The sequence below is a fragment of the Ammospiza nelsoni genome, chromosome 3 (genome assembly GCF_027579445.1).
Source record: "Ammospiza nelsoni isolate bAmmNel1 chromosome 3, bAmmNel1.pri, whole genome shotgun sequence".
Classification (NCBI taxonomy): domain Eukaryota; kingdom Metazoa; phylum Chordata; class Aves; order Passeriformes; family Passerellidae; genus Ammospiza; species Ammospiza nelsoni.
The window spans coordinates 115,196,161-115,209,341 of record NC_080635.1 but is presented as its reverse complement, the minus strand read 5'-3'; the positions used below and the strand labels follow the sequence as shown (position 1 = coordinate 115,209,341).

Below are 13,181 nucleotides of genomic sequence, written 5' to 3'. Positions count from 1 at the left end.
ACATTCTTTCTCTGACCCCCGAGGTGTGTCTGGCAGGTCGGGTTCAGGCACAGTGACCACCTTCAGAGGCGGCTTTATCTTTTATACAATAAACTACGTGCACATTATTTACAATAATTTCCCCATACCTATCACCTATGTTAGACAGTCTGTCTCTGCCCTGAACCAGCCGAAAAGTGCCACCATCACGGCAGAAGATGGAGGCCAAGAAGAAGGAGAAAGACTGGATATGCCCAGATTCCTCCATCTTGCCTCCTGAGCCTCCATTCTAAAAACCCCAAAATCCCACCTTTCACCCTGTGATAAACTATCATTCTACTTAAACTTTCGTAAAAGCTTGTGAATCCTCATACAAGGTTGGCAATTGGTTTTTCCAAGAGCTAAAATCGAAAGCACAGGTGTTTTTGACTCCGTGTCAAGGTCTCCGAGCCCCCTGCCAGGGTCTCGATTCCTCCAGGTTAGCCAGAGGAATTTCTTGCGTTCCGACAAAGCACAACATTGTACGCAGTTTGTTCTATTCAGCAAGAAAGGGGATGAATTCCCTTTTATATCAACTCTAATGGTTCAAAAGGACCGTGAGTTCCCGTCGCTGGAAGTGCAGTAGCACTCGCGGACCCGATCGGTGTGACCGGGACAGCGATCACCGAGCGGGACCGGCATCTCTGCGCCTCCTGCCCGGCTCGGACCTGCTCGGAGCCGCTCGGAACTGCTCGGGACAGTTCGGAACAGCTCAGAACCGCTCTCCGCCACGTGTTCCCCTGGGCCCGCAGGTCGGGGTGGGACCGGCCAGGATCATCCCGGCTCCAGACGCGGCATTCCTGACCCCCCTCGGGAGCCGCTCTCCAATTCCCGCGGGGAATAACCGGGGCACCGGCAGCGCTCGTTTGCGGAGGGCACGGCGGGAGCCCCTTCAGGACCCGAGGCTATCCCTGAGCCACCTACCGGGGACGGGACGGGGAAGCTGCGATCGAGCTGCGCGCCGTCTGCTGAACGCATCTGCGCGCGGGACCGCGGCCGCTGAGGCGCCTACATTGGCAGCCTTGACGAACTCGTAACCGTTCTGAATGACCCAACGCGAGTTATCTCTGCTTTTAACCAGGAACACCAGGGGAGAGCGCGAACGCAGTCCCCCACTACCACAAATTATGCAGTCGAGTTTCCCGCATTTGGGGAAATCGCAGGGGTCAGCACACCCGGAGTGCAAGGGATGAGCCTCGCCCTGGGAAAACCACCTGCCTGATCATGGTGTCTCCCCTGCCAGGTAAGTATGCTCCACCCGCCCCGCCGCCCGCCTGCCCCGCCCAACGCACGCCCGCCCAGCGCACGCCCGCCCCGGCCCGGCCCCGACCCCTCCCGGCCCTGCCGCGCTGCGGCCCGGCCCGCACGGCCCGGCACGGCCCGGCCCGCGCCAAGCCCGCGGACGCGCCGGGACAGCGCGGGCTTGGCGCGGGATCGGGCCCGGCATGCCGCGCGGCGGGTATCTCATTTGCATGAACACGCCCTTTAAGTGCTGGCTCATTGACCGGCTCAGCCCACACTCGTCGCGTCCTTTTGACGTCATCCATTGGCCGTCCCCGGTTCCGGTTCGGTGCTGGCGGCGCGGCCCGCACCGGGGCCGTGGCTCTGGGAGCCCCCGATGGCGTCAGGCGCCGCCCGCGGGCCGCCGTGCCGGGAGCGGAGCGGCCGGGAGCGGCCGGGACGACGATCGGATTCTGCCGGGCGGAGTCGGAGCCGTAGTGGGGAACGGGAGGGTGAACAGAGAGCGCTCCGTATGTACCGGGGGCGGGCGGAGCGAGGCGGGGCCGCTCCCCGGGTCGAGGGGGTGCCGCCGGGCCCGGTGCTGCGTGCTGCGCTAACGGCGGTGTTTTGGGCAGGGGAGGAGCTGCCGGCGGGAGCTCTGCACGGTGAAGATGGAGCAGCGGCCGCCAAATCCCCGAGGAAACCGGGGCGGCCCCGAGCCGGTGCCCACGCCGCGGCGGAGCGGCGCGGCGAGAGCTCCGCCAACGGGGCAGCGGCGGCGCCGCGGGCCGGCGGGCGGCGCGGCAGGAAGGGCAAGGCCGAGGTGCTGCTGCTGGAGCTGTCCCGGGCACCGGAGCCCCTCCGGGCCGACAAGGCGCTGGGCGGCGGCGAGGACGGGAACGGCACCGAGAGCCCGCGGGGCGGGCGGCCCAAGAGGAAAGCGGCCAAAGTGTGAGTGCGGGTGGCCCGGGGGCAGCTGTGCTCTGGTGAGAGAGCAGGGAGTGCTCAGGCTGGATAAGGAAAGGCTCCAGGGAGAGCTCAGAGCCTCTGACGGTGCCCAGAGGGCACAGAATAATTGGAGAGAGGCTTTGGACAAGGGCTGTAGGGACAGAACACAGGGAATGGCTCCCCACTGCCAGGGTTAGGTGGGACATTGGGAATAAATCCCTCCTTTTGGGGTGGGTGGGCAGGCCCTGGCACGGGCTGTCCAGAGAAGCTGTGGTGCCCCATCCCTGGAAGTGTTCAAGGCCAGGTTGGATGGGCCTTGGAGCAGCCTGGGCTGGTGGGAGATGTCCCGGCCCATGGCAGGGGGTGGAACAGGATGAGCTTTAGGGTGTCTCCCACCCCAAGCCATTCCCTGATTCAAGGATCTGTGTCCCCAGAGGGTCTCAGTGTCTGCCCTGTAGCACTTTGTCCCCTGCTGGTGGGATGTGCTGATTCCTCACAGACCAATCCTTCCCCACTTTAGGGAATGTGTTTGGATCCGGGAGCCCCTGGCAGGGCGCGGCAGCTGCCTGTGGCAGGAGGAATTTCCTTGCTTCCTGACAGAGCAGGAGAGTTGTTGGTGGTAGCAGGGCGAGCTCAGGGAGGGGGAGGCCGGTGCTCAGAGCAGGCTCATTGCTCATTGCCCCGAGCACGGCCCGGGGGGAGGCAGGGCTGGCCCGCCCGTGCCGAGCCGGGCCGTGCTCACCTGCAGGCGCTGCCCTGGCATGCAGGGCCCTGCTGTACCTGCAGGAGCTGGCCGAGGAGCTGATGCCGGCGTGCCAGCCCCCTGCCCCCGCCGAGGAGGAGCCCGAGCGCGGCCCGGGGAAACGCCGCAGGAGGAGGAGGAAGGAGGAGGACGCGGACAGCGACGACCCCGCCCGGGACGCTGACTTCGTGCCCTCGCAGGAGGGGCTGCAGGCCGAGGAGGAGGAGGAGGAGGGCAGCGACGCGCTCAACAGCGAGGCCTCGGAGCCAGAGCTGGAGGCACCCCGAGGGCACGGCGGGAGGACGGCGGCCACGGGGGTGAGGGCAGGGCTGGGTCCCTGTTTGTGTCCCTGCACCCACAGCTCCAATGTCCCTGCTGTCCCACAGGGTCCCTGTTTGTGTCCCTGCACCCACAGCTGCACATGGCCCTGCTGTCCCTGTTTGTGTCCCTGCACCCACAGCTCCAGTGTCCCTGTTGTCCCACAGGGTCCCTGCTGCCAGGGACAGGGTGGCACAGGGGCAGCCCCAGGTGGTGGGAGCAGGGACAGGAGCTCTGGGAGAGGGAGCAGGGGAGGTGGAGGCAGGTCCTGAGGGCTCCAGGCCTCCTGGGAGTCCCCACAGGTGCTGTGTGTCTGCAGCCCAGTGTGGCATGCTGGCAGTGGCTGGGGAGGGCTCTGTTCCCGGGGGCTGTGGTGGTTCCCTCTGGGACAGGTGGTCCCCCAGGGCTTGCTCTGAGTGTGCTCTTGTGCCCAGAGATCCAAGCCCCAGTGCCGAGGCCTCGCCCCCAACGGCTTCCACAACTCCATCATGGCCCCCGTGGAGAAGAGCTCCAGCCTTACCTGCAGCCTGTGAGTGGGAACTCGGGGAACTCAGGGTGCTCGAGGCTCAGGGGGGCTGCAGGGGCAGTGTGTGTGCCCTGGTGCCACCCTGGCACAGGTACAAGGCTGAAGGAGCACCTGCCTCGGGAATGTCGCTGTTCTGCTGGGGTGGGAGGGCTGCCAAGGGCAGGGGCTGTGCTGCAGGCGGGGAGGCTGTGCCCAGCATGCAGGCAGGGGTGCTGCTCGTGCTTGGGGAGGGCTGTGAGGAGGGGCTGGACATGCCCATGCAGACCATGGCTGAGCTCTGCTGTGCCCTGCAGGCGGGAGCAGAAGCACTCGCAGTGGGAGTTCCCTGACTGGATCCCAGTGGCACACAGGTGGACGTGTCTCTCTGACAGGTACCCTGGGAGCAGGGAGGGAGCAGGCCAAAGGAAAAGTGGCTGGGGTGAGCAAGGGGATGGGTGGCCTGTGCTCCCACACCCCTCTGTGTATCTGCTGTGGGCTTTGGGGGTCTCTGGGGTTTGGCTGAGGAGGAGCACGGCCAGCAGCGGGCCTGTGTGGGGGCTGGCGTGGTGCTGGGGCCCGGGGCTGTGCTGGGTGGCTGGCAGGGGTGGCAGAGCTGCTCTCGCTTGTGCCTGCACAGCGAGGCTGCCCCGTACCTGCCCGCAGAGGAGGAGTCTCCCCTGTTCTCCATCCAGCGCGAGGGCATCAAGGACGACGGTGCCTTGTACAGGCTGAACAGGTGTGTGACGGGGTGTCCCAGGACAGCAGGCTGTCTGTGGCCTGGCAGGCTGTCCCCTGCCTGGCATGGCAGTGCCTGTCAGGTGTCCCCAGGCCCAAAGGGATGGTGCCTGTCAGGTGTCCCCAGGCCCAGCAGTACAGTGCCTGTCAGGTGTCCCCAGGCCCAGCAGGACAGTGCCTGTCAGGCTGTCCCCAGACTTGTCTGCACCATGGGTTACCCTAGGGCTGCCCCCATGGGTTGGGCAGCCAGCCCGTTCTGTGCCCTGGGGTGCCACCAGCCCCAGCTCTCTGCAGCCCTCACCCCTGTGCCCCCAGGTTCAGCTCCCTGCAGCTTTCCCCCCTGTGCCCCCCAGGTTCAGCTCTCAGAAGCTTTTCCCTCTCTGTGCCCCCCGGGTTCAGCCCCCTGCTGCCCTCACCCCTGTGCCCCCAGGTTCAGCTCTCAGCTCCTTTCCCCCTGTGTCCCCAGGTTCAGCTCTCAGCTCCCTCACCCCTGTGCCCCGAGGTTCAGCTCTCAGCTCCTTTCCCCCTGTGCCCCCAGGTTCAGCTCCCTGCAGCCCCACCCCGAGCGCCGCGATGTCTCGTTCTTCGTGGGCGGCCCGGTGTGGGCCATGGCGTGGTGCCCGACGCCCGAGGGCTCCGCAGCCCCGCAGCTCGTGGCCGTGTCCTGCCACAGGAGCATGGAGGAGACCCACAGCGTGTCTGGGCTGCACTCAGGGCCTGCCCTCCTGCAGCTCTGGGACCTGGGCACGCTGCAGACGGAGCAGGGGTGAGTGGCCAGGCCCATGGCTGGGCCCTGCCTCGGTTTGTGTCCCCATGGCTGTATGGGTGGTGAGGCTGGTCCTCTCCGGAGCCACCAGCGCCAGCCTGAACCCTGAGGGGGCTGTGCTGCTGGCCAGCCCTGCTGGTGGTGTACCCTGGAGGGTATTGGAGCTGCTGGGCACCAGCTGCCGTGTTGCTCATGGCCAAACTCGCGCCCACAGCTCTCCCAGCAAGGCCAGGCTGGCCTATGCCATCGCTGCTGACCACGGCTGTGTGTGGGACATGAAGTTCTGCCCCAGCGGGGCCTGGGAGCCACCCACTGCAGCCCGCGTGGTGAGTGCTGCTCAGGGCTGCCCCTGGGCTCCCCAGGGATCCTGGGAGGTGCCCCCATCCATGTCTGAGCCATCTGTCCATCCCCAGCACCCGGAGATGAGCCGGCTGGGCCTGCTGGCCGCTGCCTTCTCGGACGGCAGGGTGGTGGTGTACGCCCTGCCCCACCCCGAGGCCCTGCTCCGCGCCAAGGCAACCCAGGTAAAAGGTAGGAAGAGCCACACTGCTGAGCAGGGCGTCCTGGCCCTCCTCCACCCGTGCCAGGGTGGTACTGCCAGCCCCGGGCTGGGCACCTCTGCCCAGAGGAGCCTACTGTGCCAGGGGGCTGTGCCCAGCCTGGGGGCTGCATGGTGGGGAATGGGCCCACCTGATCCCCGGGACTGGGACCCTGCTGCCCCCAGCCTGGCATCTGCCACAGGCATAGTGTGGGATCCCAGGCTGCTTTTTGGTGCTGGGGGCTGTTTTGAGTACCCTTGTGCCCAGAGATCCAAGCTCCAGTGCCAAAGCCTTGCTTCCAGCAGCTTCCACAATTCCACTGTGGAATTCCAGGGGAGCAGGGCTCCAGCCTCACCTGGGGCTCATCCAGAAAGGCTCACAGCCTGTGTGAGAGGAGGCCACGTGCAGAGTGCTGCTCTGGTTCTGTCTGAGGGGCACTGCAGCGGCCTGGTTGGGATGTAGCTGGGCACTGGCAGGGGGCTCTCAGCAGCGTCACTGTGGGTGCAGGGTGTGGCAGTGCAGCCACAAAGCGTGTCCCCAGCCATTCCCCATCTCCCTGCTGCTCCCTCCAGCCTGCTCCGTGTGTGAGGACAGGACAGGGAGTGCTGGGCCAGCTCAGGCTAATGGTGTCTGTAATGACTGCGCCGGGCTGAGCGGGATTGATGGCCGGCGCGTGCTGGCGGTGGGCACTGAGCTGTGACCGGCACACGGCACTCCCCCCCGGCAGTGGGAACGGCTCCCTGTGCCCCCCGTGCTGGCTGTGCCCGCGCTGCTGCGGGTGCCAGGCGCTGCCGCAGCCCCCGGGGCACGTCGTGCAGGGCCCCCCATCACTGGCTGCGGCTGCACGCACACTCCTTGTGCTCAGGGCTGGGCTGGAGCTGCTCTCCAGCCACAGCAGCAGCGCCAGGCTGTGCTGACAGGCCCTGCTGGGGGCTCCCAGACTGTGCTGGCTGTCCCTGGGGCACTGGGGATCACATCCCTGTGTTCCTGTGGGGCAGAGCTGGGGCTGGCACTGCATTCTGGCTGTCACGGCTGTGCCCAGGAGCATGCACAGCTCCTCTGTGTCTCCCCCCGTGGCTGCCAGGTTCCAGACTCTGACGTGCCTGTCACTGTGCTGGGGACAGCCCCACGCTGGGGGTCAGGGACCCCAGGCCCGATGGATGTGGGACAGGACAGGTCCCCGCAGCTCCCCTCTCACTGGGGGGGAGGATTCTCTGGTAGACAGGTGCGTGGTGCTCCTGTGGGTGTCCTGCCCTGAGCTGTTGTGTGTGGGGTCTCTGCAGCCTGCCCTGCACAGGAGTCCTGCCTGGCTGCTGCAGTCCTGTCAGCCATGGACCCTGCACAGCTGCTCCCTGCCCTGCCCTGCAGTGCTGCCTGGCTGCTGCAGTCCTGTCAGCCATGGACCCTGCACAGCTGCTTCCTGCTGCCTCCCTGCAGTGCCCAGAGTCAGGTCTGGCCCCTGTGTGTCACCGTGTCACCTCAGCTTTGGTGCTGGTCATGGTGGGGCAGGAGCCCATCATCTCTGCCTGAGGGTGTTTCAGGGGCTGCTTCCTCCAGCACAGAGGCAGGCCTGGCTCCTGGGGGTCCCGTGCCACCCGTTTGCTCCTCCCTGTGCTTCAGCTCCTGCTGTGCTGGGGCACTGCTCCAGGGAATGGTGGGACAGGGGCTGGGAGCCCTGGCCAGGGCCGTGAGGAGCTGCCATCCAGGCTCCAGGCAGGGAGCTCCCAGGACAGCCAAAGCCTGCCCTGACCCCCTTCTGCTCTCTTCTAGATGGGTCCCTCCACAAGCACCTTATCTGCAAGGTCAGTGTTCCTGCCATGGTGATCCCTGCCAGCTTCCCCAGCGTGCAGGTGGCAGAGCCTGGGGAGCCGAGGCACCTGCACAGCGTTGGAGGGGCACAGCAGTGCCGTGCCCACCCCAGGCCCCGGGGCATGGGTGGCACCGTGCAGGGCTGTGACCCAGGGCTCTCCTTGGCCCCCAGGTGCAGTGCATCGCCACGCTGCAGGTGGGCTCCGTCCAGGCAGGTCATGCCCCTGAGTGCGGGCAGTGCTTCAGCCTCTCCTGGATGCCTTCCAAGCCCCACCATCACCTGGCAGCAGGCTTTTATGACGGTGAGTCTCTCTCTGTGCCCTGCAGCAGCGCTGGGCGAGCAGCCCTCGCCCTGGCACAGGCACTGCAGCCCCAGCTGCTGCTGGAACCTCTGCCCAGCCCTGCTCAGGGGGAGGCTCCTCTGGGCTGGCTGTTGTCATTCTGACACACCTCCAGGCTGTCACTGGGCATCCCTGTCTGTGGCTCTGGGCTTGTCCACATCTGTTGAACTTGCCTGCGTGGAATTTTGTGCTGGGCTTGCAGTGATCCACAGCTCTGTGCTGTGTTGCCAGGACCTGTTGCCATGCTCTGCTTGGAGCCCCAGCTCCAGCCTGGCCCCTGTGTCCTGTGGCCCTGCCTGTGCCCTGTGCCGCTCTCAGCCCCAGCTCCAGCCTGGCCCCTGTGCTCTGCAGCTCCCACAGCCCTGCCTGTGCTGCTGCTGGTGCCCTGCTGAAGCACCCGTGCCGCTGGCAGTGCCTCATGGACACAGTCTCTCCACAGGCACCGTGGCAGTGTGGAACCTGCTCACCAAATCCCTGCTGCAGTGCGTGCACCAGCCCGACGCCTCCCTCAAGCTCTACCCTTTCCGCTGCTTCCTGGCCCATGACCAGGCAGTCCGGAGCATTGAGTGGTGCAAGGCTGACAGGTGAGGGCAGGAGCAGCCACAGGTGCTGCCAGGAGAGGAGCTTCCTCCTGCAGGAGCAGCTCTTTTGTCAACAAGGGCTTGAGAGGCCGTGGTGCCAATGGCAGCACCGGAGGGGTTGGGTTGGGCTTTCCAGGGTGAGGGCACTGGAGCCACTGCAAGGCTGAGGCCACCTGGGCCCTGTGCTGGGCCAGAGCACAGCTCCATGCTGGGCTCTCAGCGCTGCCTTCGTGCTGCTGCTCCTCAGCAACTTCCTGGTGACTGTGGGCAGCGACCGCAAGATCAAGTTCTGGGACCTGCGGCGGCTCTACGAGCCCATCAACAGCATCAAGCGCTTCCTGAGCACCGAGGTGGCCTGGCTGCTGCCCTACAACGGCATCACCGTGGCCCAGGACAACTGCTACGCCCCGTGAGTGCTGCCAGGCCTGCTCCAGCTTCCCCCTCCCTGGGACTGTGCAGCTGTGCCGCGGCAGGGGCAGGCTCTGCCTGTCTTGTGTCACACTGCAGCAGCAAAGCGTGGCATCCCTTCTGCCATGCCACCCTAGGCAGAGGCAGGGTGGGCAGGGCATGGCCTACCCCTGGAGTGAGCAAGAGGTGTGCTGCTAAAGGGGTTTGGGAGCTCAGTGAGTCCTTGGCCTCTGGGAGCTGCCTTGCCTGTGCTTGCTCTGGGCCCTGTGCCATGCTGCTGGAGCAGGAACAGCCCCCTCACCCTGGGCCAGTTCTGTGGAGGTGGCTGTGCCTGGCTCTCACACCTCTGGTGGCAGCAGAGTCAGGCACCCAGGCCTCATTCTGTGCCTTCCCACAGGTACGGGCTCTGTGGGATCCACTACATCGACGCCGGGTACCTGGGCTTCAAGGCCTATTTTGTGGCCCCTCGCAAGGGCACCGTGTGGGTAAGGGCCAGGGCAGGGCCCCTCGGTGCCCGTGGCCAGGTCAGGCCCAGCTGGGCCCAGGGCTGGTGGCGGGAGCCCCGTGCCCTCCAGCCCTCTGTCCCTGCAGAGCATCTCTGGCTCGGACTGGCTGAACACGGTGGCTGCGGGTGACATCACCGGCGAGCTGGTGGCAGCCGTGCTGCCTGACCTGGCTGTCAACCCCCTCAACGTCAAGCGCTCCTCGGACCGCAGATTTGTAAGAGACCATCACTCCCGGGGGGCCCAGCCCAGCACACAGAGCCAGCGGGGACAGGGGACCACAGGAGAGTGTCCTGAGCCCCCACCCCACCGGAGCCTGGGGGTGCCTGTGTGCAGAGCAGCAGCAGGATCTGTGCCTGCCCTGCCCTGAGCCGCCTCTCGCCCGCAGCCCGTGTACAAAGCTGACCTGCTGCCGTGCAGCCCTGAGGGGCCCCAGGGCAGCCAGCAGAGCCTGCCCCGGACCCATCGCTACAGCGAGATGGCAGCCAGGAGCTACCTGCGCTTCCAGGACACCGACCTGGTACGGGAGGATGGGGCAGCCGGCGTCTGGGCATGAGCAGGAATGGGGGCTGTGGCTGGGCAGGAGGGTGGCAGGGTGGGAGATGCTGCTGAGGGGCTGTGGCTGGGCAGGAGGTGGCAGGGAATGACCCTGAGCAGGGCTGGGGGCTGTGGCTGGGCAGGAGGTGGCAGGGTGGGAGATGCTGCTGAGGGGCTGTGGCTGGGCAGGAGGTGGCAGGGTGGGTCCAGCCCTGAGCAGGAATGGGTGGCTGTGGCTGGGCAGGGGAATGGCAGAGTCTGACCCTGAGCAGGGCTGGTGGGGCTGTGCCTGGGCCCTGAGTGGCAGGCTGGGAGATGCTGCTGGGGCAGGGCTGGGGCCACGCTGCATGCCCTGCTCCTGCCCCGGGCCCGCAGCCCAAGGTGGTGCCTCCCCTTGCAGCGCAGCTTCCAGAACCTGCCGAGCCGGGAGCCCATGCGGCGCATGCACGTGCAGGAGCTGAAGGCAGAGCTGAGCCTCGACCGCCTGCAGCTGGAGGCCCTCCACAAGGTGGGTGGCACGGTGTGAGCCCAGCCCAGCGCTCAGGTGGCTCTGCTGTGCCCTGGGGCCGAGTCCCAGCAGCCAGCCCTGTCCCTCAGGGGCTCCTCTCTCCACAGGTGCGCTTCAGCCCCAACCTGGACTCGCAGGGCTGGCTGCTGTCGGGCGGGCAGGCGGGCATCGTGCGGGCACACTGCCTGGCAGGGCTGGCCTCCGTGGGCTGCCAGCTGCTCCCAGAGTGCCAGGCCCGCTTCAGCGTCCTCTATGGGGACACACCCGGCAGCCCTGGCCCCCGTGAGCCCTCCCTGCTGCCAGGGGAGTAGGGCATCAGTGCCTCACCATGCTGCTGCCAATGTGCTCACCCTGGGCAGGGCTTGGGGCTTGGGGCTGGGCCAGCTGTGCTGGCATGGGGCTGTGGGCCCTCTCTGGTGGTGCTGCTTTCCTGATGGGTGTCTGCTGCAGGGGGACAGCTGCTCCCAGCCGTGCCCTGGGATGCTCTGGGCCTGGAAGGGTCTGTCTGCACCGTTTGGTCTGAGCTGGGCTGGTGGGGCTGGAGTGGCCAGGGCTGAGCTGTGGGTGTGACCCTGTGAAGCCCAATGGGCTCCACCAGCTGGAGCTGTGCTTGTGCTCGCCTCCATCCCCAGGGAGTGCCCAGTGAGGGCGGGGAGGGCCGGGAGCCGTGGAGTCGCTCACATTGAGCTGTGTTCAGCTGTGCACAATAAACGTGGTTGGTTTTGTATGGCTGTGCTGGTGCTGGCACCAGGGCAGGTGTGGCTGTAGGGGCCCACCCCCAACTCCACCATTTCCCTCCCCGTGCCCCTCTGTCTGCTGCACTGCTGCTGCTGCTCCAACACATTTATTGGCAGGGCTGGCACCGCTGCTGGCACAGATGGACAGATGGACACCAGGGGCACAGGCACGACTCAGCAGAGGGAATGGGTCAGGGCCAGGCACAGGAGGGTTCAGACAGAGCCCAGGCAGCAGCACGGGGAGCTGGGGCCAAGGCCGGGTCTGAGGGCCCCCATGGGGGATGTCCCTTCCTGCCAGGACAGACGGGCTCCTTGGGGACCGCGTGGTGGGGCAGGATTCCACCTCCTCGGGAGCTGTGGCACAGCAGGGAGTGAAGATTCCAGGGGGCCCCTGTGCTCCACAGGCCAGGCCTTGTGTCTGTCTCCCCAGGACACCATACTGGAGTCACTGTCCCACCCCAGGGCTCTGCAGCAGCAGTGGGGTGGGTAGAGGGGAGATGGGATCTCAAGCGCTGCCCTGCTCTAGCACAAGGAGCTGGGGCCAGGCCCACATCTGGCCCAGCGTAGCAGCAGGCGGGGGTCTCAGGTTCGGGGGTCCTGGCAGTGGGCACAGCCTGCTGACTCCTCCTGGTGCTGCTCCACTTGTACCGTGCACAGGGCAAAGCCAAACCTACTCTGGAGCCGGGCAGTGACCTCCTGCAGCACCATCTCCGTGTCAGCGCCGGCATCTAGGAGCAGCAGGGCAGGGGCTCATTCCTGGCACGGCCATGAGACCCCAGCAGGGCAGGGGCTCGTTCCTGGCACAGCCATGAGACCCCAGCAGGGCAGGGGCTCGTTCCTGGCACGGCCATGGGACCCTGGCAGGGCAGGGGCTGGTTCCTGGCACGGCCATGGGACCCCGGCCATGAGACCCCAGCAGGGCAGGGGCTCGTTCCTGGCACGGCCATGGGACCCCCCAGCCATGCCCCGTGCAGGTCACTCACCCACTGCCACGTGCACCGACACGGCGGCGTGGTTCAGCGTCAGCGCCCAGAGGTGCAGGTCGTGGACACCCCGCACGCCGCGGGCTCCCAGCAGCACCTCCTTCACCGCATCGAAGTGCAGCCCTCGTGGAGCCCCTGCCAGCAGCACCCCCAGTCACACGGGCCCCTCTCGGCCCCCAGACACAGCACCCACCTGGCTGGGGCTGGGGGCTCCCCCAGGGCAGCCAGGCTGGGCACAGTGGCTTTGGGGTGACACAGGCCTCACCTTGGGGCCAATGCACCTGGCTGGCTGGAGAGGAAGAACTGGGGGGGGTTCAGGGAGGGCAGGGGAGGCACAGAAGAGGGGAGCTGCCTCACGGCAGAGTGCTGCGGCAGATGGAGCTCCAAGAGCTCCTGTGCCCACCCTGTGCCCGGGTCTCGCACCCCTCTCAACCAGTGCTCACCTTCCATGAGGACCGTGAAGACGTCTCTGAGGATGGTGATGGTGGAGCCGAGGACGAAGACGGAGAAGAAGAGGGTGCTGATGGGGTCTGCGATCTTGCACTGGGGCTGCAGAGAGGGGGTCTCTGTGAGGCTGGGGGCAGAGCCCACGTGGCACCCTGTGTGGCACCACTGCTCCCACGAGCAGCGCTGGGGCAGCCCAGCCCGGGCACCTTGAAGTAGATGATGGTGGCAGCCACGAGGACGCTGACACTCTGCAGCAGGTCACCCACCACGTGGACGAAGGCTGCCCGCACGCTGGTGCTGCCAGGCACGGGGCTGGGCTGGCAGCACACTGAGCTCTCCAGCCGCTCGTAGGCTCCTGTGCCATGGCCGTGGCCAGCAGGGGACTGGTGCAGGATGTAGGCCATGCTGCAAGGAGCAGGATGGCTCAGTGCCACACTGACAGGGCGTGTGTGGGGGCCCTGCTTGGGCAAAGGGGGCACAGGTATCACACCTGGGGCTGGGGACAGTGGGAGGAGTGGGGCTGGAGGTGTACAAG

General features: G+C 66.5%; 1 protein-coding gene and 1 non-coding gene across 2 annotated transcripts; one reads left to right on the top strand and one right to left on the bottom strand.

The window, feature by feature from the left end:
* Window positions 1–1,105: 1,105 nt before the first annotated feature.
* LOC132071890 (U1 spliceosomal RNA) lies at window positions 1,106–1,269 on the bottom strand. Its single transcript, XR_009418234.1, has one exon. It is a non-coding gene; the product is annotated as a U1 spliceosomal RNA (small nuclear RNA).
* Window positions 1,270–1,578: 309 nt separating this feature from the next.
* GTF3C2 (general transcription factor IIIC subunit 2) lies at window positions 1,579–11,206 on the top strand. The gene is made up of 18 exons (XM_059468435.1): window positions 1,579–1,769; window positions 1,875–2,190; window positions 2,955–3,246; window positions 3,682–3,776; window positions 4,067–4,144; window positions 4,390–4,488; window positions 5,026–5,253; window positions 5,468–5,579; window positions 5,667–5,784; window positions 7,563–7,594; window positions 7,774–7,903; window positions 8,382–8,526; window positions 8,771–8,932; window positions 9,329–9,416; window positions 9,523–9,651; window positions 9,823–9,954; window positions 10,372–10,479; window positions 10,587–11,206. Exons 1-18 carry the CDS (start codon window positions 1,637–1,639, stop codon window positions 10,788–10,790), a joined length of 2,601 nt encoding a protein of 866 aa, XP_059324418.1. The 5' UTR covers window positions 1,579–1,636; the 3' UTR covers window positions 10,791–11,206.
* Window positions 11,207–13,181: the final 1,975 nt, after the last annotated feature.

Excerpts from the sequence above, each read along its gene's own strand:
- GTF3C2 (XM_059468435.1), top strand. The coding sequence starts at position 1,637 with ATGGCGTCAGGCGCCGCCCGCGGGCCGCCGTGCCGGGAGCGGAGCGGC. Across the intron at positions 1,770-1,874 it reads GGGTGAACAGAGAGCGCTCC|GGGAGGAGCTGCCGGCGGGA; the intron begins GTATGTACCGGG and ends TGTTTTGGGCAG. Across the intron at positions 7,904-8,381 it reads GGCAGCAGGCTTTTATGACG|GCACCGTGGCAGTGTGGAAC; the intron begins GTGAGTCTCTCT and ends GTCTCTCCACAG.